The sequence below is a fragment of the Littorina saxatilis genome, linkage group LG12 (assembly GCF_037325665.1).
Source record: "Littorina saxatilis isolate snail1 linkage group LG12, US_GU_Lsax_2.0, whole genome shotgun sequence".
NCBI lineage: Eukaryota > Metazoa > Mollusca > Gastropoda > Littorinimorpha > Littorinidae > Littorina > Littorina saxatilis.
The window spans coordinates 22,701,398-22,723,019 of NC_090256.1; the positions used below are offsets into that span (position 1 = coordinate 22,701,398).

Sequence of the window (21,622 nt, forward strand, 5' to 3'; positions counted from 1 at the left end):
GAAGCCATATGAGCGTACAATGAGAACTGTTTGTACAAAAATGAAACTAATGTACATCGGGCTTCGTGTAAGCGTATATCATTTCTGTACCAGAAACAGCAATTTAGTTAACCCGAGTCTTCCAGAAAATGGCGTGTGTGATGGAGAAAATAGCGTTGGTAATGGAAAGGGCTGTATATACACTCTTCAAAAAAAGTTAAGGATCACCTTTTTACAAGCACGCCACACAAAACAGACAAGACCGAATTCTTTCCTTTTTTTGTAAATTATATAATTGAACAACCAAGGAGTAATGACAAACAAAGCAAAGATCGAACGCGGCAGCGACACTTTAGCTAGAGTGTGTCAAACGTGACAACCCTCGAAATTGGAATTCACAACAATGTGAATCAGTGTCAATAACGCGTGTGCCCTCCGTTGTGTGCCAGGCATTCAACCACATCGTTGGCGCATGGAATGGATCAGGTTGCATATGAATGCTCTGGGAACTTCATTCCACTCCTGCTGGAGCCATTGCAGCAGTTGACCCAGATTGGCAGGAGGAGGGTTTCTTTCTTTCGTTCTTTCTTTGGTGTTTAACGTCGTTTTCAACCACGAAGGTTATATCGCGACGGGGAAAGGGGGGAGATGGGATAGAGCCACTTGTCAATTGTTTCTTGTTCACAAAAGTACTAATCAAAAATCTGCTCCAGGGGCCTGCAACGCAGCACAATGCATTACCCCACTGGGAGAATGAAAGTCTCCAGCACAAAGGACCCAACATTTCTTACATACTGCTTGACTAAAATCTTTACAAAAATTGACTATATCCTATACAAGAAACACTTAACAAGGGTAAAAAGAGAAACAGAATCCGTTAGTCGCCTCCTACGACATGCTGGGGAACATCGGGTAAATTCTTCCCCCTAACCCGCGGGGGGAAGGTGGAGGGTGATGTTGCTGTACCCGACGACAAAGCTCGTCCCACATGTGCTCTATGGGGTTCAGATCCGGGCTGTTGGCTGGCCACAGCATCCTGTTGACCCTGGCCTGCTGGATGAAGGTGTTTACAGCTGCAGAGCGATGGGGAGGTGCGTTGTCATCCTGAAGAATCGCACGAGGGCCGATCGCTTGCAGGGCTGGAACGACCAGGGGTTGCAGGATCTCATTCTGGTAGCGGACACCGGTCAAGTTGCCCACTATAGGTACAGAGGTGTCCTTAGACGTGTGCTGATCCCTCCCCGGACCATCACAGAGCCTCCGCCAAAACGCTGTCGTTCCAGAACAGCGCCTTCTGCGTAGCGCTCTCCGCGACGCCTCCACACTCGGATGCGACCATCAGCAGGTTCCAAGCAAAAGCGGGACTCATCTGTAAACAACACCTGAGCCCACTGCTGACGTTGCCACCTCACATGTTGAGTGCACCAGGCTCGGCGAGCTGCTCGGTGATTAGCAGTCAGGGTTGTTCCTCGGACTGGACGCCTTGCACGCAAGCCAAAGTTGTGTAAGCGGTTTCGGATTGTCTGACCACTAACATCAGTGTTGGTGGTACATGGTAGCTTGTAGGCGTTGCCTAATGTTTGCCGTAGCCATTCTTTGTTGCATGGCCTGCCTCTGAATGAAGCGATCCTCTCTTTGTGTGGTGACTCTGGGCCGACCAGAACGTTGTCGCTCCTGCACTCTTCCAGTTGCGTGGAATCTCTGTTTTAGTCTGATGATGACAGAGGGAGCCACTGCAAGCCTCTGGGCCACTTGCCTGGCAGCAACACCGTCTTGTAGCCATCCTATTGCCCTTCCTCTATCCAAATCGCTCAGTTTTCTTCGTGGGGGCATGTTGCTACTGTGCATAATTGTGTCAGCGTGTCAATCTTTAAACACAAGCTGGTGAGCGATGTTCATAGCCAGGACCCTGTTGTAGCACGTGCATCACAACCTTTTGTCCTGGCATGCGTTATAAAAAACACCCTTTTTCTTCCAAAATGCAGAAGCTTTTGAGAAGTCCCACAATGGGAAATAACTCTGCCTGCCAAACAAAATTCTAGGTCAAGACTCATTGTTCGATGGTTAATTCAAACACATTAATCTTTTAATTATTATGTCGATGTTTAATTTTTTGGCAATTTTTTATAATTAGATCCGTTTTTTCAACCGATCCTTAACTTTTTTTTGAAGAGTGTAGTAAGGCTTGAATGCCAGAAAGGCCTGTATGATTTATGAATTACTGAGGAATTTGCTGTTTTCTGGAGGCAATATCTTCAATGTGTTTTTCTTCACAATGACCTTGAACGAGGTCAGCTAACTTCATCAACAACATGCGTTTAAAGTGAGAAGATTTAAGGGGTATGTGAGGGGTTGGGGTAGGGTAGTGGGAGGTGCACTACGAAGCGGAGGGTCCTTATGCGTTTTAAGTGAGAAGATTGAAGGAGGTAGGGAGGGGACGGGAGGGGCACAACGAAACGAGAAGGGGATAGGGGAGGCGGGAGGGAGGAGGGCCTTATGTTCCGCAGATGTTCAAGACGAGAGGGAATGGTAACCTGACAAGAACCGATTCGTTGCAAACACAGTAAGTCATAGGAACCGCAGAGATCCAGAAAAAGTTTTATGTAATTAAGAAGAAGAAAGAAGGAAGAAGGAAGAAGAAAGAAGAAAGAAGGAAGAAGGAAGAAGGAAGAAGGAAGGAAGAAGGAAGAAAGAAGAAGAAGAAGAAGAAACAAAAAGAAGACATAAACAGTAGAGGTAAGTTGGTTCGATAGTTTGTGATTGTTTTGTAACGTTTCTTCAATCAACATAATTGTATGGTAATCAGAGACCGATGTGATGATGACGTCCCGATTCGCCCCCTCCTAACTCGCCCCTTAACTCTGTCGCCCCCCCTCCAAAAATTCGTCGCCGTTTTTCACACACACACGCACGCACGCAATGAAAGATATATGTACACATACCGTTTTTGGGTATTGCGAACTTACACATTTTTGTTGGTCAAGTTGTATACGCACTGTAGTGTTTGTCACGAATTTATTTCAAGTCCACACACTTGATAAGGACATGTTCAAAGTTACAAGCAAACAGTAGAGGGAAAAAACACTTAGTTTATTTGGAGCAGGTCTTTCAGAAAAGCGATGGCCAGAGGAAGACAAAGAAGTCCATCAATGTGATGCTGCTAATGGCGGTGAATGCTCATGAATTCTGCTCTGCCGGGTATCACAACTGCAATCAGAAAAGAAAATCACAATTCGTGTGAGGATTAAAATTTACATTCTCTCTTTCTTTCTTTACTTGGTGTTTAACGTCGGTTTCAACCACGAAGGTTATATCGCGACGGGGAAAGGGGGGAGATGGGATAGAGCCACTTGTCAATTGTCTCTTGTTCACAAAAGCACTAATCAAAAATTTGCTCCAGGGGCTTGCAACGTAGTACAATGTATTACCTTACTGGGAGAATGCAAGTTTCCAGTACAAAGGACTTAACATTTCTTACATACTGCTTGACTAAAATCTTTACAAACATTGACTATATTCTATACAAGAAACACTTAACAAGGGTAAAAGGAGAAACAGAATCCGTTAGTCGCCTCTTACGACATGCTGGGGAGCATCGGGTAAATTCTTCCCCCTAACCCGCGGGGGGTTCGAATTTTCTTCCAGCAAAAACGAATGACAAATGTTAACTATGGTACAAATCATAAAAAACATGAACTATTTTACATCATTGTTGCATTACACTTTTAGTTTCTTTAACGAAGTATATTTCTGAGCAGAAATCTTTCCTTTTTCATATTTCAGTTTGCAGTTGCTTTCTTCGGTTGTTGATTGCTTGGTCTTTCTTCTAAAAAATCTATTACACGGTAAATATTCCCCCAGATACCGAGTGGTAAAACGCAAAATGCGCCTTGTTGTCGTGGTTGTTTACCCGCGTAGTATTAGGGTTACCTCTCCAACATTGAGGGCGGAAATATTGTAAATGAATGGCTCCTCAAGTATGCATGAACATAAGCTGTTCTGCTCAACAGGTCTTGCATGCCTTACCACAAAGACCAGCGGTATGCTATACGTTGCGATAAACTGGTGGAATGGTTTGCAAAGGTCGGTAGAAGTCCTTGAGAGCACTGGAAAACAACATGGGTCAGAGGGACAAGGGGAGGGAAGCGGAGGGAGGAGGTAGAGAGAGAGAGAGAGAGAGAGAGAAAGAGAGAGAGAGAGAGAGAAAGAGAGAGAGAGAGAGAGGTTGTTGGCTGTTCGTGTACCTTTAAAAGAGACGATTTGACGCTTAGATGGCTTATTGTCATAAGGTAAAAAAAAAACGCCTTGTAGACAAGGTAAAACAACAATATCTGCATTATTCATAAACAAGACGGACAAACAGACAAATACACACACACAAAAACACACAGCAACAACAACAAGAAGGGCACATTAAGCCCATACGACTCACATGCTTGACCTTGACCTTTACATGACCTTGAAATAACTAAACCTAGCAATGACATCAAGGTCAAGGTCATCCAAGGTCATGCAACACAAAGCTGTTAATTCAAGACATAGGAAGTACAATGGTGCTTATTGGCTCTTTCTACCATGAGATATGGTCACTTTTAGTGGTTCACTACCTTATTTTGGTCACATTTCATAAGGGTCAAAGTGACCTTGACCTTGATCATATGTGACCAAATGTGTCTCATGATGAAAGCATAACATGTGCCCCACATAATTTTTAAGTTTGAAACAGTTATCTTCCATAGTTCAGGGTCAAGGTCACTTCAAAATATGTATACAATCCAACTTTGAAGAGCTCCTGTGACCTTGACCTTGAAGCAAGGTAAACCAAACTGGTATCAAAAGATGGGGCTTACTTTGCCCTATATATCATATATAGGTGAGGTATTGAATCTCAAAAACTTCAGAGAAAATGGGAAAAATGTGAAAAATAGCTGTTTTTTAGACAACATTTATGGCCCCTGCGACCTTGACCTTGAAGCAAGGTCAAGATGCTATGTATGTTTTTGGGGGCCTTGTCATCATACACCATCTTGCCAAATTTGGTACTGATAGACTGAATAGTGTCCAAGAAATATCCAACGTTAAAGTTTTCCGGACGGACGTCCGGACGGACGGGGGGGACGGACGGACGGACGACTCGGGATGAGTACATAGACTCACTTTTGCTTCGCATGTGAGTCAAAAACAAAGCACGCGAGAGAGAGGGAAAACAAGAGAGATGTTTACACTTGCTAGCTGTTTTTGAGCCATGATGAGATGCAAAAAGTGGGAAATCGATGAGGCGATTGTCAGAGGATTGGGTGTGAGTTTGGAAGGGAGGGGGTCGAATCGCAGAGGGGTAAGGGGGAGGGTTAGTGGTGGGCTAGAGGTGTGTGTGTGGGGGGGGGGAAGTCAGTGATGGCTGAAGTATGTATTTCTCAGAGAAACACCAGCTATAAAGACATGTATTATGTCCTGTGTAACTGTACCGAGAGCACGCCGCTCAACGCCAGGAGAGCCGACACGAATGCAGTTCTTTACTGCGACGAAAACCGTTTTGGCTTCAGTCCCGCGAGGCGCTCACTGACACGACAAACAAGCCTATGACATTTCAAACCATGAAGTGAAAATTGCGTAATTGGCAAGTGCACGTCTTTTAAAGCCGTCAGAACCGTGGTCGTAATTTTGCAGTGAATTGTTTGCTTCTGTGGCCTTTACCTGACAAGTTCACACTGACTCGGGACAGAGATTAATTCCAGTGCACAATTTCCTTGACATGTCTCGACTGTGGCGGACGCGAAGCCGCAGAGGGTAGGGCTTGACAGGAGAACCAATCAGAAGTCGCCTGACAAAAACCACAGATTATCACAGTTGATATTGCCTTGCGGTTTGGCACTGTCTATTCGTTTACAGCGGGGGCTTATCGCATTTGATGCCAGCGTGTGTTTTGAGGCAACAAGTTGTAATTTTTGCTTCTACATGGGGCACCTGCTTTGAATGAACTACTGGATTACTTGTCTCAGCTAATCATCAACAGCTGCAATATTTGCGCATTTCACTTCTTAGTGCGCTTGTGCTTTTGTTTACGGCCCATAAACTGGTCTTACCACTGCTGGAAATGTTCTAAGAACTAAACAGTTTGTTCGATTTTAGAGGGATGCATAGATGTGAAGCTCTGAAACATAACGTAAGAAGAAAAGTGCAGCCAAAAGTATTTACACGCGGGCACCGCAAAACTACACGTTTCGTGACGTTCGCCAAAATCGGCAATGGAATTTTTTAACCGTTGCGTCGATGAATTTTTCATGGTTTCTGTGTTACGCTTGGTTCTGTGTTGCCCCTGACAAATTGTCGTCGTTTCAGATTACATCATTACTCGTGAAAAACACATTTACAATCGAACTTAGTTATACAAACTACAAAAATGAACCGTTTTGTGTTGTTGAGTGTTCTGATGACCGTGAACAGTGCAGTGTCAAGTCATACAAACAGATTCGAGCCTTCTGAAGACTTCATTTCAGTATCAGAGTTTCGAACGGAAGACAGTGCTTCTCGCCTCAAAAGACTCATCGACACACACTCAGCAAACGGTATCAAACTCACCGACGCAGAAATCAAAGATTTAATTGCGAGCTCTGACTTTGCAGTAGGCGTAGACGATGATGATCAGAGTTCAAGATCATCGTGGAAAGATACTGTAGATGTTGCATTGCTTTTAGCATCATCGGGAAGTTCTACAACCCAGGAGAGAGAGTCGCCTTCGCACAATGGCCGAGCAAAACGATCACAACCTCTCAATCCCGACGACGGCATTAGGTCTCTTTCAGGACATTCAACCCCTCAAGAACCCGACACCGGCCATCAGGGACATGCGGGAGAAGGTCCAGAGGACAGAGAATCGTCGCTAAAACACAGACGCGGGGAAACAAGGCCAAACCACGACAAAAAAATCACCATCTCCATCAACGCCGTGAAAAGCCCTAGGCAAGACACGAAAAGAAGAAGAAGAAGGAATTGGGACGCACGTGCACGATCTCTCAACGACCAGCAGAACTACGCCGTGCACTACCCCAGCCTTCGAGGAGGCTACAGACAGAGCAGATACGCCACACCCCGAAGCAGATCGTCCTCCCCTACAGTGGAAGCTCTGGCCGTGCTGACGCAGAAGATGGCTAACTTGGAGGTGGACCTCGTTCGTCTGAAAGAGGTGGTTCTCCTTCAAGGTGCGGTGCATATCAGAACCGCTGAACGTATGGAGAATATGATGATGGCACAAGGTAGGCTGGTGTTGAGTAACGAAGTCACCTCTCGAAGGGTTATGGGCAAGGTCAACGAATGCTGTGGCTGCGCACAAGCCAATCGAGTTCCAAGCAGCAGAACGACTTCAACTGATTCCAAACCCGAACGAGAAGACGATTGCTCTAAAGACGAGGACAAAGATGAGGACAGGGATTCGAGTGAGGAAAGGGACTCGAGTGAGGAAAGGGACTCGAGTGATGAACGGGATTCGAGTGAGGAAAGGGATTCGAGTGAGGAAAGGGATTCGAGTGAGGAAAGGGATTCGAGTGAGGAAAGGGACTCGAGTGAGGAAAGGGATTCGAGTGAGGAAAGCGATTCGAGTGAGGAAAGGGACTCGAGCAAGGAAAAAGACTCCAGTGAGGACAAGGATTTGAGTGAAGACAGTGACGTGCGTAAAGGAAACGATGCAAGTGAGGACAAAGATTCAGACGAGGAGAAGGATTCCATCGAAGAGCAAGATTCTAGTGACGAGAAAGATTCTAGTGAAGAAATTGCAGTGAGCAGAGAGATCGATTCAGAGAAAAGTGGCTCAGGAGACAGGAATTCTAGTCAACACAGCAGCAGACGAAAACTTAACAGAAATGATAAGTCAAAAGAAAAGAACAAAACGTCAAAGCAAAAAGGAAAAAATAAACACAAACACTATCACAACAGAACATCACAAGCGCAGACGATATCTAGCACTTCTGCACCACCAACGACAAACATCCTTAGTTCAGCTTCAACAACCTCGCCAAGAACAATAACAACAGCACCAACAACTACATCGGCTCCATCTACGATTACTTTAACCAAATCTACAAAGTCAAAAAATGACGCAGCAAACACGATTCCTCAGTTAAAACCAAATAACATTGTTATGACGAGCCAATCTTCAATTCAGTTTGAACAGCCAGAAAACGATATCAGGCTTCAAAATGATGAAAACAGACCCCAAAACAATTCAGCATCTCCAGACTCTACTCAAGAAGTCGACCATAAAGACAAATATAAAGAAGACGGCCATGACCTAATTCCTATAGCTAGTACCGTAGGACACGTGCTATCTAATCCCCAAACCACTACGGTTATGTCTACAACATGGGATTTGCAACACGACCCCGACACGCACAAACACCTTGAGAACGCCAACGGGAGCACTGCCAAAGAATCCATCACTCAGTCTCCTACTTTATCAAGTTCTGACGAAGCATCTCTGGGAATGTCTGCATCGCGTGTCGACATGACAAACAATGACAACGAGAGAGAAAACAATAACGGCAACAACTTGAAACCGCAGAAGAAAGATGGTGGAGATATTACAAGCGAAAATAGTAACACATTTGAAGAAAAATCAAATACTGCCAAACACGGTGTATCTGTGTCAGGAAAGGCAGAACAGTTGCCCGTTACGTCCACAAGTACTCGGCCATCAACGGTAGCTACAGATGCCAAAGTTGAAATCACTACAACGACGACTTCAACGACGTCAGAAAGAAAACGTACAACTACACAAACCGCCGCAACCACTACAGAAGGTGAAGAAATAATTTAGATCGAGTGCTTGATCGATTAATTGACTGTGTGTGTGTGTGCGGGAGGGGGGGGGGGAGTACGGATCGACGACTTTTGCCGGCATCGTTGTGTTTATCACTGGCAATTGAGTGCATAATTAAGTTTCCACGTGTGTTTGTGCACAAAATTAGTTCATCCAAGACTTTCAAACACATACACGCACGTTTTGCGTGTCAACTATTGTCACTCCGAGTCGCATATACATACAAAAACACACATCAACAAACAAACGACACTTTCAAGGAAATTCTCAGTGTCAGGCTAATTTCCAAGATCAGTAAACAGTCTTGTTTTGCGTGTCAACAATTGTACAACAAAAACAGCAAAGGATCTAAGTTCGAAACTCAACCTTGTGAAAACACAGACCTTGTTTATCTCACGTTGAGAAAGCATATATCCGTGTTTGTACCTGCTTTTCTCAGATAAAAGGAAAAGATGAGTTGGACGGAAACGCAGTATTGCAAGGGAAGGAGCGAAAAATAGGGTAGGGGGATGAAAAGAGGGATGAACAGAGAAAACAACGAGCAAGCCTACACACACACACGCAAAGCGCAGTTGTGCAAGGGTAGGAGATAAAGTGGGGAGGAGGAAAGAGAGTGAAACAGAAAAATGAACAAGTTAGTTAGTTAGTTAGTTAGCTGTTGCCTTTCGGGTCCAGCGGACCATAATAGGCCAAATCAGGACCCCAAATGAACAAGTGACAAGAAAAAAACAGACACACCAAGAGAGAGAGAGAGAGAGAGAGAGAGAGAGAGAGAGAGAGAGAGAGAGAGAGAGAGAGAGAGAGAGTTTTCTTTCTTTATTTGGTGTTTAACGTCGTTTTCAACCACGAAGGTTATATCGCGACGGGGAAAGGGGGGAGATGGGATAGAGCCACTTGTCAATTGTTTCTTGTTCACAAAAGCACTAATCAAAAATTTGCTCCAGGGGCTTGTAGCGTAGTACAATATATTTATTTTCTTTCTTTATTTGGTGTTTAACGTCGTTTTCAACCGTTCAAGGTTATATCGCGACGGGGAAAGGGGGGGAGATGGAATAGAGTCACTTGTTAAGTGTTTCTTGTTCACAAATGCACTAACAAGTCGCGTAAGGCGAAAATACAATATTTAGTCAAGTAGCTGTCGAACTCACAGAATGAAACTGAACGCAATGCCATTTTTCAGCAAGACCGTATACTCGTAGCATCGTCAGTCCACCGCTCATGGCAAAGGCAGTGAAATTGACAAGAAGAGCGGGGTAGTAGTTGCGCTAAGAAGGATAGCACGCTTTTCTGTACCTCTCTTTGTTTTAACTTTCTGAGCGTGTTTTTAATCCAAACATATCATATCTATATGTTTTTGGAATCAGGAACCGACAAGGAATAAGATGAAAGTGTTTTTAAATTGATTTGGACAATTTAATTTTGATAATAATTTTTATATATTTAATTTTCAGAGCTTGTTTTTAATCCGAATATAACATATTTATATGTTTTTGGAATCAGCAAATGATGGAGAATAAGATAAACGTAAATTTGGATCGTCTTATAAATTTTTATTTTTTTTTACAATTTTCAGATTTTTAATGACCAAAGTCATTAATTAATTTTTAAGCCACCAAGCTGAAATGCAATACCAAAGTCCGGGCTTTGTCGAAGATTACTTGACCAAAATTTCAACCAATTTGGTTGAAAAATGAGGGCGTGACAGTGCCGCCTCAACTTTCACGAAAAGCCGGATATGACGTCATCAAAGACATTTATCAAAAAAATGAAAAAAACGTATGGGGATTTCATACCCAGGAACTCTCATGTCAAATTTCATAAAGATCGGTCCAGTAGTTTAGTCTGAATCGCTCTACACACACACACAGACACACACACACACACACGCACATACACCACGACCCTCGTTTCGATTCCCCCTCGATGTTAAAATATTTAGTCAAAACTTGACTAAATATAGTAAAAAAATTGCTCCAGGGGCTTGCAACGTAGTACAATATATGACCTTACTGGGAGAATGCAAGTTTCCAGTACAAAGGACTTAACATTTCTTACATACTGCTTGACTAAAATCTTTACAAACATTGACTATTATTATTCTATACAAGAAACACTTAAGGGTAAAAGGAGAAACAGACATGCTGGGGAGCATCGGGTAAATTCTTCCCCCTAACCTGCGGGGGGAAGAGAGAGAGAGAGAGAGAGAGAGAGAGTGTGTGTGTATGTGTGTGTGTGTGTGTGTGTGTGTGTTGTGTGTGTGTGCGTGAGAGAGAGAGAGAGAGAGAGAGAGAGAGAGAGAGAGAGAGAGAGAAAGAGAGAGAGAGGTTGGATGCTAAAAAAAAAAGTCGGGAGAAAATTATGTTCCCGAAATACACTTCATAAACATCCTTGTCAAGATTTGTATCAAATAGACCGTCTAGTGGCTGAAGAGCAAAATGAGATTGATAGCTTTCGTCATATCCAAGCTTTGATCGTTCCAACACTCTATGCACCAGCTGACTTGCCAAGGTTCTGTTTGTTTTTCTTGTACCAATCTCGTGCCTGTCGGTTAACCCCTTGCTACACTAAACTCACCTCCTCTCCTCCTACCTTTTTTTAAACCACCTGCTGCCACAACTAACAACCTGTGCATACGTAAGTGAATCATTTACGCATGTATGCATTCACTCATTCTCTTTCACACAAACTTGACGTCCTAAGGTCTCTTTGGCACTATTGACTAGCAAACAAAGAGATAGAGAGAGACAGAGAGAGACAGACAGAGAGAGACAGACAGAGAGAGACAGACAGAGAGAGACAGAGAGACCGAGACGGAGAGAAAGTCGGACAGATGAACCCACGGACAAATGACTCGTGTACCGACATCGACATTTGGTTCCATAAACACATACACACTGATTTCACAGGATGTACACCTGATTTTCTGGGTGTTATTGCATCGGCTCTTGCATTAACGAATGTCAAAACCAATCACGGAGAGAATCGCACTTCAGCCTTGAAGAAAGATTCGCTCCTAGAAATGGGGTTAGAGGAACTTTTTTATTGGGTGAAACAGGGATCGAGGTGTTTTCCGCGGATTGTTTATGCCTTTTTTTACGAGAACTCTTGCCTCTTAGTTTGAGGAGAGAAAAATATCGGTCAGATGCTCTTTGAAGTAGGGAGATGCCAAGAACTGACGTGGAACAGGATCCACTCGTTATAAGGTAAACAAACCAATGTGGAACATGTGTATCACATGCAGGTTAAGAACACACACAAAAAAGAAAAAGAAAGATAAAAAAAGACAACTTGTTTGTTAAAAGGAGGAAGAAAACGACTTAGTGAATGGTTTTCGTGTTTTTATTAAAAAAACAAAACAAACAAAAAACCATAACGTCGGTGTCACGAAACGGAACTCCGTTTACCTTGCACGCATTCATGTGAACACGAATATATGAAATGAAGACACATATGGACGCAGAAATACAAACAGACACGTGCCGTACAAACATCGACGACCGTCAGCCTAGATGTAGATAAACTCCCCCTGAACTGACTTGCATACACACACACACACACACACACACACACACACACACACACACACACACACACACAAATACACACACACGCAGGCAAAAAATAAGTCCCCGTCGACCAAACGTGAACAATTCTTAATCCATCATTCCCTCCCCCCTCCCCCTCCCCGCCTATACGATAGAAATCAGCAAGATCCATTTGCAGAACCGGACACTTTTGAAGGGTAAACAAGCGAACGTTGCTTTAAAAAATAAAAATGCTCCTGCCCTCCGTGTGTGTGTGTGTGTGCGTGTGTGTTTTCTTGTTTTAATGCTGAGCTATAGATAATACTGTCGGCTGTTTTTGAGGAACGAGTTTTTTTAGGCCAAATCTTTTCGCCATTGATCATTACCTCGCCGGCATTTTGCAAGCGAACCAGACGATCTTGAGATATTAGTTTATTATCTGTTTCATAAGGGTCTGTCTGTCTGTCTGTCTGTCTACTTCAAAGACCTTTGGGTGGACGTACTGGTGAATGTAACGTTTTGCTTTGTCAATGAATACATAAATACCTACCATTCTTGGGGTTTTTTTTATTCTGAATTTTGGAACGTTAGCACTCTGTTTTTGGAGTTTTTGTAAGTTAGTCAGTTAACCAGTGACCTTCAATCAACGAGTCTGAGATCGCCATCTGTCACTCGTTCTGCCAAAATCTTCCATAAACGCTTCTCCTCGTGCTATTATAATTCCACAATTTGGTATCAGGTGGGTTTAACATACGAGCATGTAGCTTTTCTGTAGCCAATGTATAGCTCCAAACGCTTGATTTTAGGAACACGACAATGACCCTCAACGGTGATCTGTTAAACTCAGTCTTAACATTCCACATTTGTATTTTCAGCGCCGCGGAATCTCTCAGTGGACCTGTCAACTGGAGCGATCGAGAACAACGATCTGCCCGGAGTCGAGTGGGTCGTGGTGCCCTCCAAGTCTTCCAGGCGCAACTCGCAGAAAAGGTTGGAAAGGTCTGCAAGGGTCACTCACGATGACAGACGCTGCGCCATGCAGGGTGTTCTCAAATTCACTTTCTCTCCTCCTGGGGAACGTGAATCTTCAACGTCTGAGAAAGATCGGCATTCTCGAGGCGGACGACATCGCGGTCGCCATCTTCGTAGCAGCAGTGAGGATGGTGGTGGTGGAGGTGTTGGAGGGCGGAAACTGTTACTGGAGTTGGAGTTTCACAGACCCAAGCGATGGTCGTTCAACCTCGGGGATTCTATCGCTAACAACGGCTTTTGTGAGTATCGCAGCATGCATGAGTAAACATAGAGGACGAAGCATGGTACGTGTGCCCGGTGTGTGTGTGTGTGTGTGTGTGTGTGTGTGTGTGTGTGTGTGTGTGTGTGTGTGTGTGTGTGTGTGTGTGTGTGTGTGTGTGTGTGTGAGAGAGAGAGAGAGAGTTAGTTAGCTGTTGCTTTTCGGGTCCAGCGGACCATAATAGGCCAAATCAGGACCCCACAACTTAATCATTACACATTTTTATATTAAAACAATTCTAATACATAAAATCCGTAACGTCACCCGAAGGCAACAAACAAGTCAAAGCAAGACCCTATATGTCAAATAAATTAGGTAGAGAGAGTGTGTGTTTCTGTGCGTGCTTGTGCATGTTTGGTGTGCACGCGCGCGTGTTTGTAAGTATGCGAGTGCGCGTATTTCCATCCACGTCAGCGCGACCGTATGTGTATTTGTATGCGTGTTACAAAGCACCCCTCCCCCCCTCCTTCTAGCATTGTCTAATAGGCCTACTCCAGCAACTGAATCATTTGGTGCCAAGTAAGTTATCCATGAACGAATTTACTTTTTTTTCTCAGCCGGAGACGGGTCTGTTCAGGAGAACGATTGCGAGGTGCAAGGATACGCAACTTCTTTTGCGGCCTACGGCAGTGACAAGCATCCCAACGGTCGCCGGAAACTACTGCGCAAGTTCAACACTTTCATCTACGACAAGGTCACATTGACCGTGAGTGACCAGACGTTATCGTGGAACAATCACCGTGGTAACGAAGGCACCATAAACGACCCCAGTTTGTTCGCCCTTTCTGGGCAAAGTGACAACCAGGGCGAAGTCAACTATGACGTTTTCCTCGGACTGAATCGTGTGATCGGCGGAACTTACCGACATGGTCACGGACTTTGCCGACTGAAGGCTCGTTGGCTGGAGTAAAGAAAAAAGCGTTCCGAGAACAGATGATAGTATGAAACGTTTTTTAGTTCAAAGACCGATTCTAAAATGTTCATCGGGGTGAGTGTTCACCATTGCCACAGCTGACTGTGGTAGTATGATTAGCCAACAAAGAGCAAACAGGTGAATGGAGACTGTAGGCAAATCAGTTACGCCAAGCAAGCGAAACATTAACTGACTGCTTCAAACTAAAGACAAGTGCTGCTTATCATAAGTATACGTTGTATATTTGTCTTTCAAAGAAACTGAGAAAAGAAATCTGTCCTGAAAATAGTGCAATATAATAATACATTGAAACTTCTAATTTTATTTTTATTCTGAGATAAGACGTGTTTATCTGCGAGGAAGAAGATAAGGAAAGGTCGTATGTTGCATAAACAAATGTCAGTTTCACTTTCAGTTTGCAAAACAATCTTTAGTTGAAGTACTAACTCCCACGAATATTGACGCTGTACTTACTTTTAGTTTGGAGGGGGTGTTGGCACACTAACGAATAACAATTATTATTTCTAGTAAAATCGCATCGACATTAATAGCGTCATACTTCTAATAAAGAGATATTCCACTTTGCAATCACTTTGACTACATTTGAACTAACTTTTCACTAAAAACGATAATTGATTCAGGTGTGTGTGTGTGTGTGTGTGTGTGTGTGTGTGTGTGTGTGTGTGTGTGTGTGTGTGTGTGTGTGTGTGCGTGTGTGTGTGTGTGTGTGTGTGTGTGTGTGTGTGCTTTCAAGCTAGTAAATGCAAAGCAACAAGTAATACTGGATCAATATGACATGAGAGTTCCTGGGAATAATATCCCCGGACGTTTTTTTCTTTTTTTCGATAAAGGTCTTTGATGACGTCATATCCGGCTTTTTGTAAAAGTTGAGGCGGCACTGTCACACCCTCATTTTTCAATCAAATTGATTGAAATTTTGGCCAAGCAATCTTCGACGAAGGCCGGACTTCGGTATTGCATGTCAGCTTGGTGGCTTAAAATTTAATTAATGACATTAAAAATCTGAAAATTGTAAAAATATAAATAAATTATAAAACGATCCAAATTTACGTTCATCTTATTCTTTATCATGTTCTGATTCCAAAAACATATAAAAATGTTATATTTGGATTAAAAACAAGCTCTGAAAATTAAAAATATAAAAAAATTATGATCAAAATTAAATTTCCGAAATCGATTTAAAAACAATTTTATCTTATTCCTTGTCGGTTCCTGATTCCAAAAACATATAGATATGATCTGTTTGGATTAAAAACACGCTCAGAAAGTTAAAACGAAGAGAGGTACAGTAAAGCGTGCTATGAGGCACAGCGCAACCGCTACCGCGCCAAACAGGCTCGTCACTTTCACTGCCTTTTGCACTAGCGGCGGACTACGTTCAGTTTCATTCTGTGAGTTCCACAGCTTGACTAAATGTAGTAATTTCGCCTTACGCGACTTGTTTGTTTTTGTTAAAGGATGAATAAAGAAAGTAAACAAACAAATAAAATAACAAAACTGCATAGCGTCATAAACAAAGGTGAAAGTTGTTTTGTTGTTTATTGTTTTTAGTCGTCTCTCTCTCTGATTCTCAGTGTGTGTGTGTGTGTGTGTGTGTGTGTGTGTGTGTGTGTGTGTGTGTGTGTGTGTGTGAGTGATTGCACGCGTGTTAGAGAGAGAGACCTGCACGGTTGGCCTAGTGGTAAGGCGTCCGCCCCGTGATCGGGAGGTCGTGGGTTCGAACCCCGGCCGGGTCATACCTAAGACTTTAAAATTGGCAATCTAGTGGCTGCTCCGCCTGGCGTCTGGCATTATGGGGTTAGTGCTAGGACTGGTTGGTCCGGTGTCAGAATAATGTGACTGGGTGAGACATGAAGCCTGTGCTGCGACTTCTGTCTTGTGTGTGGCGCACGTTTTTTGTCAAAGCAGCACCGCCCTGATATGGCCCTTCGTGGTCGGCTTTCTTTCTTTATTTATTTGGTGTTTAACGTCGTTTTCAACAACGAAGGTTATATCGCAACGGGGAAAGGGGGGAGATGGGATAGAGCCACTTGTCAATTGTTTCTTGTTCACAAAAGCACTAATCAAAAATTTGCTCCAGGGGCTTGCAACGTAGTACAATGTATTACCTTACTGGGAGAATGCAAGTTTCCAGTACAAAGGACTTAACATTTCTTACATACTGCTTGACTAAAATCTTTACAAAAATTGACTATATTCTATACAAGAAACACTTAACAAGGGTAAAAAGAGAAACAGAATCCGTTAGTCGCCTCTTACGACATGCTGGGGAGCATCGGGTAAATTCTTTCCCCTAACCCGCGGGGGGTCAATCCCATTGTCCGGGCTTCAAAAAGTTCAAGCAATTTGATCGAAACATTAGGGTGTGACAGTGTCGCCTCAACTTTCACAAAAAGACGAATATGACGTCATCAGACATTTATAAAAATATAAAAAGATAAAAACTTGACTAAATGTAAATGAACAAGTCGCGTAAGGCGAAAATACAATATTTAGTCAAGTAGCTGTCCAACTCACAGAATGAAACTGAACGCAATGCCATTTTTCAGCAAGACCGTATACTCGTAGCATCGTCAGTCCACCGCTCATGGCAAAGGCAGTGAAATTGACAAGAAGAGCGGGGTAGTAGTTGCGCTAAGAAGGATAGCACGCGTTTCTGTACCTCTCTTTGTTTTAACTTTCTGAGCGTGTTTTTAATCCAAACATATCATATCTATATGTTTTTGGAATCAGGAACCGACAAGGAATAAGATGAAAGTGTTTTTAAATTGATTTCGAAAAAAAAAATGTGATAATAATTTTTATATATTTAATTTTCAGAGCTTGTTTTTAATCCGAATATAACATATTTATATGTTTTTGGAATCAGCAAATGATGGAGAATAAGATAAACGTAAATTTGGATCGTTTTATAAATTTTTATTTTTTTTTACAATTTTCAGATTTTTAATGACCAAAGTCATTAATTACTTTTTAAGCCACCAAGCTGAAATGCAATACCGAAGTCCGGGCTTCGTCGAAGATTACTTGACCAAAATTTCAACCAATTTGGTTGAAAAATGAGGGCGTGACAGTGCCGCCTCAACTTTCACGAATAGCCGGATATGACGTCATCAAAGACATTTATCAAAAAAATGAAAAAAACGTTCGGGGATTTCATACCCAGGAACTCTCATGTCAAATTTCATAAAGATCGGTCCAGTAGTTTAGTCTGAATCGCTCTACACACACACACACACACACACACACACACACACACACACACAGACACACGCACATACACCACGACCCTCGTTTCGATTCCCCCTCGATGTTAAAATATTTAGTCAAAACTTGACTAAATGTAAAAAAAAAATCAACGACCAAATCGGATAGCATTAGTAATTTAAAACTGTAATGAGCTGTTTAAGATGTCTACGGCGGAAGGGAGGTAACAACAGCAATGGAAAGCACTTCTCAGAGATGGGTTACGTTCCTTACACCACTCTTTGCCCCCGGGTTTGTGTTTTACTTAGCTTGGCTTTCTGGCAGCCTGCAAAGACGGTTTCGCTTATTCACATTACCATTTTGTCTGGTAACAATCGAACAGAAACATTAAATGAAATCGAGGTCCACCATCATGGAGATATGTGTTATATTGTATTGTTTTGGTCACGTAATATAAGCTTTTTTGCTCGAGTTTGTGTCCTCTTTCTTTCTTTATTTGGTTAAAAAACAAAGGATTACTGTACTCACCAATACAAAGACGACACAAGACGATTACGAATTTTCGCTTCTGGAAGCTTCATCAGGAAAAGAACACAAAAGACAACAAAAAGCAGACGCAACACGGAACGAACAGGGTTTGAAAGAAAATGGAGTGGAAACACGCAACAAGGGGAAGGAACTCTAGGAACAGAAATGAATGAAAGGGGAGAGAAGTGGTTGGATGATGTCAAGGGCACAGGCATACAGACTAAAAGTAATACACACTCATAAAGGGGGAGAAAAAAAAAGAAAAAAAAAAGGAGGAAAAACACACGCACTCAAACACACACACACACACACACACACACACACACACACACACACACACACACACACACACACACACACACACACACACACACACACACACACACATACACCACGACCCTCGTCTCGATTCCCCCTCTATGTTAAAATATTTAGTCAAAACTTGACTAAATATAAAAAGAGATGGTCTCATAATATGACTCTAGATATTATTCAGGGACGTGTGTTTTTTTCGTCAAGACATGCGTTTTTGCCGTCTTGGAGGAGATATGAATTGGTCAAAAGGTTTATAGTTGGTCTGTGGAAAGTTCGATGTTGACTGACTGACTATGAAGCTTAACGTCCTATCAGGTATCTGGGACCTATAGTGGGACAAATCGATGTTGTATGGAACCAGAACTGTTTAAGAGTTAAAATATCTTTACCGCGAATAAGCTATTGAAGTGGGCGTGTGTACACGCAAGCACAAGACCAAGTGCGCACGGAAAAGATCCTGTAATCCATGTCAGAGTTCGGTGGGTTATGGAAACACGAAAATATCCAGCATGTCTACTCAACGAAAGCGGAGTGAAGCTGACTATGCTCTCAGAGTATAGTTTGGGGAACTCAAATGGGCAAACGAGCTCACACGTAACCAGAACATTCTGGAACGCTGAAGAAGAAGAAGAAGGCACTAGTAATTAAGCCGTCATAAGAACAGCTGCAGTATGTCAGCAGCTCCCTTTGTTTCAAGGGACCACGGTGACCTCGAGAGTCTGCTGGTCATTCTATTTGTCACAGGGAGCTGCTTAGAAAGGTCCATAGACTATGCAGGCGGCTGAAGACCATACCAGGCTGGTGGGATCTGCTTGAGGTGTTACTGCTCATCGCTCACAGTGGCTTGCACCGTTTACAGCCTGGTGCTGCATGATAAGGCCTTGATTACCCTACAACTCATCCGTCATTTCCAAGGAGGCTGCTGAGTGCTGAGCTTCTAGAATGTGACCCACATTTCAGACGCTAGACTAATTTGAGATCCGTTACATGAAGCTTGCGTTGGACTGTGATATATTTCGAACAGGGTGTTTTCAACTTGGGCTGATTGGAGGACAGAGTAAACATCTTTTTTTAAACTGAATGTTCGTCGGCCATGAATGACCTTCAAGAGTTCAACAAACGTAGAACAAGAACCCAGCTGCCATGGAAAAGCAGGCCACAGAGAAGAGACGGGAAGGGAGGAACTTTTAAAAAGATATTGATGTTGGTGTGTCTTGTGAAAAGCTTTAGTTTGATGAAGCCTTTTCTTCGTGTGGACTGTGTTATGTCTTTATTCTGAATACGTTCTGGCCGATTTAAAACCCGAGTCTAGACAAGACTGCGTGACGGCCCTGGGTGGCGCACGGCCCGGATGGAAAGGGTATTAAAACAAATCCCTGTGGGAAATGTCGGCCTTAACCCACTGCTCATCACTGTGCATAAGGCGCATTTAAATCTGTCTTTTCCACAAAAATTTACACTTCTACAATGTGGCGATTTTAAAACAAAGGAGGAGATAGCTGTGTTGGACCTCGCTCAACTGAAGCCTCTTTTTGTGTAAGCCGGAGGGAATCTGAGGAAACAGAAAGGTTTGTCCACAGTTTTAATCAGCATTAGGAAGTAATGTTAATTACCGTACTTCTATTTTTTAATCAAAAACTTGACAAACCAGAAAAAGAATTCTTTGCATCGGTCTTTCAGTTTTATCTATACGATTTTACGACTTCTTTCCAAAGGTGAGACTGACAAACGTTTAACCTCACATGGAACCGATAACTGATCTACGTCCACAGCATGAATGATACAGAAATAGCGCCATACCTCCAAGTTCACACGTGCCCCTTTAATAAACTGCACATGTCAGAGCTATCACCATCTAATTTCTTGACCCTCACCCGAGCATGTACGCCGATTGCCAGCATCTAGCCGGTTATTCGGTAGAAGCTAAGCGCGATAAAGTATTTGATCACCCACACAAGAAAATCAAGAACTTCTGAACTTTGCGATGTTTACCAGTGTCACGATTTCATCTTTCGCCTGTGTACATATTTCCCCCTCGACATACTCAAGACTGAAATGTTGTTTCCTGGTAAAATTAAGAAGTGAAATTATTTATGGACGAAAAGCATGTCAGTTTCTTGCATGTGAAGAAAATTGGTGGTAAAATTTAATAGATTTCACCCCCAAAATCGAATTCTTCGAAAACGTGTACTGAGTGGTTACGTCCCTTGAGTAAGAAGGAAAACATTTTAGGATGAATCAAATTTCTAAGTTAAATAAAACAAATTGGTTGGACAAATTTGGCCCCATGAATGTAAGGTACACAAGGTCGCTCATCAGTACTATCGAAGGGTGTTTTTTTTGTTCAGTGTAGAGTTTATACTAGATCAACGAGGCCGAGAAGCGAAATATCAACACGGCGAAAGATGAAAACGTCACACCGGGAGAAATCTGACACTCATCGAGCAACATGGAGGTAACACACTAGAGCAAGTGACTTCATAGTTTTTCTTGTGATATGGAAAACGGTTGTTTGTTTTTCTTTATTGCTTATTTGTATGTTGTTTGTTTGTTTCTTTATATTGGGCCGAATTTAACGGAGTGAAAAATAAACAATGTCTGTCAGCCTTGAAAGATCATGCCAGGGGGCTCTTCTAGCACTAGCAGAAGCAAAATGCGTCAATTTTGTTTATAACTGATGCACTGAGAAAAGAGAGTACATTTACCGCTGACAGCAATGCCTCAAGCGACAAAAAAGGCATTCTAACTCAAAAAGAGGATACATTTCTTGAAAACAATACAACTTAGAGAAGAGAGTACTTTCAAACTGATAGTGATACCCAAAGCGCAATAAAAGCACTCTACCTCTCACCAGGAATACATGTTAAACGATGAAAACCTAATAAGAGAAGAGAATAATATACATGTGTACAACAGATAGTGATAACCCAACCGAAATTAAAGCATTGTGCCTCTCAACAGGAATAATTACCTTTAATGTGTACAACGAATAATGATAACCCAACCAAAATTAAAGCATTGTGTCTCTCGAT

The 21,622-nt window shown here is 42.7% G+C and overlaps 1 protein-coding gene across 1 annotated transcript; it reads left to right on the forward strand.

The window, feature by feature from the left end:
- Window positions 1-5,599: 5,599 nt before the first annotated feature.
- On the forward strand, window positions 5,600-16,058 carry LOC138981537 (uncharacterized). Its single transcript, XM_070354484.1, has 3 exons — window positions 5,600-8,771; window positions 13,191-13,586; window positions 14,164-16,058. Exons 1-3 carry the CDS (start codon window positions 6,380-6,382, stop codon window positions 14,514-14,516), a joined length of 3,141 nt encoding a protein of 1,046 aa, XP_070210585.1. The 5' UTR covers window positions 5,600-6,379; the 3' UTR covers window positions 14,517-16,058.
- The last annotated feature ends 5,564 nt before the right edge of the window (window positions 16,059-21,622 follow it).

What these genes read in the sequence shown, in the direction of transcription:
- LOC138981537 (XM_070354484.1), top strand. Translation starts at nt 6,380, where the DNA reads ATGAACCGTTTTGTGTTGTTGAGTGTTCTGATGACCGTGAACAGTGCA. An exon ending in CGCCGCAACCACTACAGAAG is followed by an intron (nt 8,772 to 13,190) that starts GTGAAGAAATAA and finishes TTGTATTTTCAG; the next exon opens with CGCCGCGGAATCTCTCAGTG. An exon ending in TATCGCTAACAACGGCTTTT is followed by an intron (nt 13,587 to 14,163) that starts GTGAGTATCGCA and finishes TTTTTTTCTCAG; the next exon opens with CCGGAGACGGGTCTGTTCAG.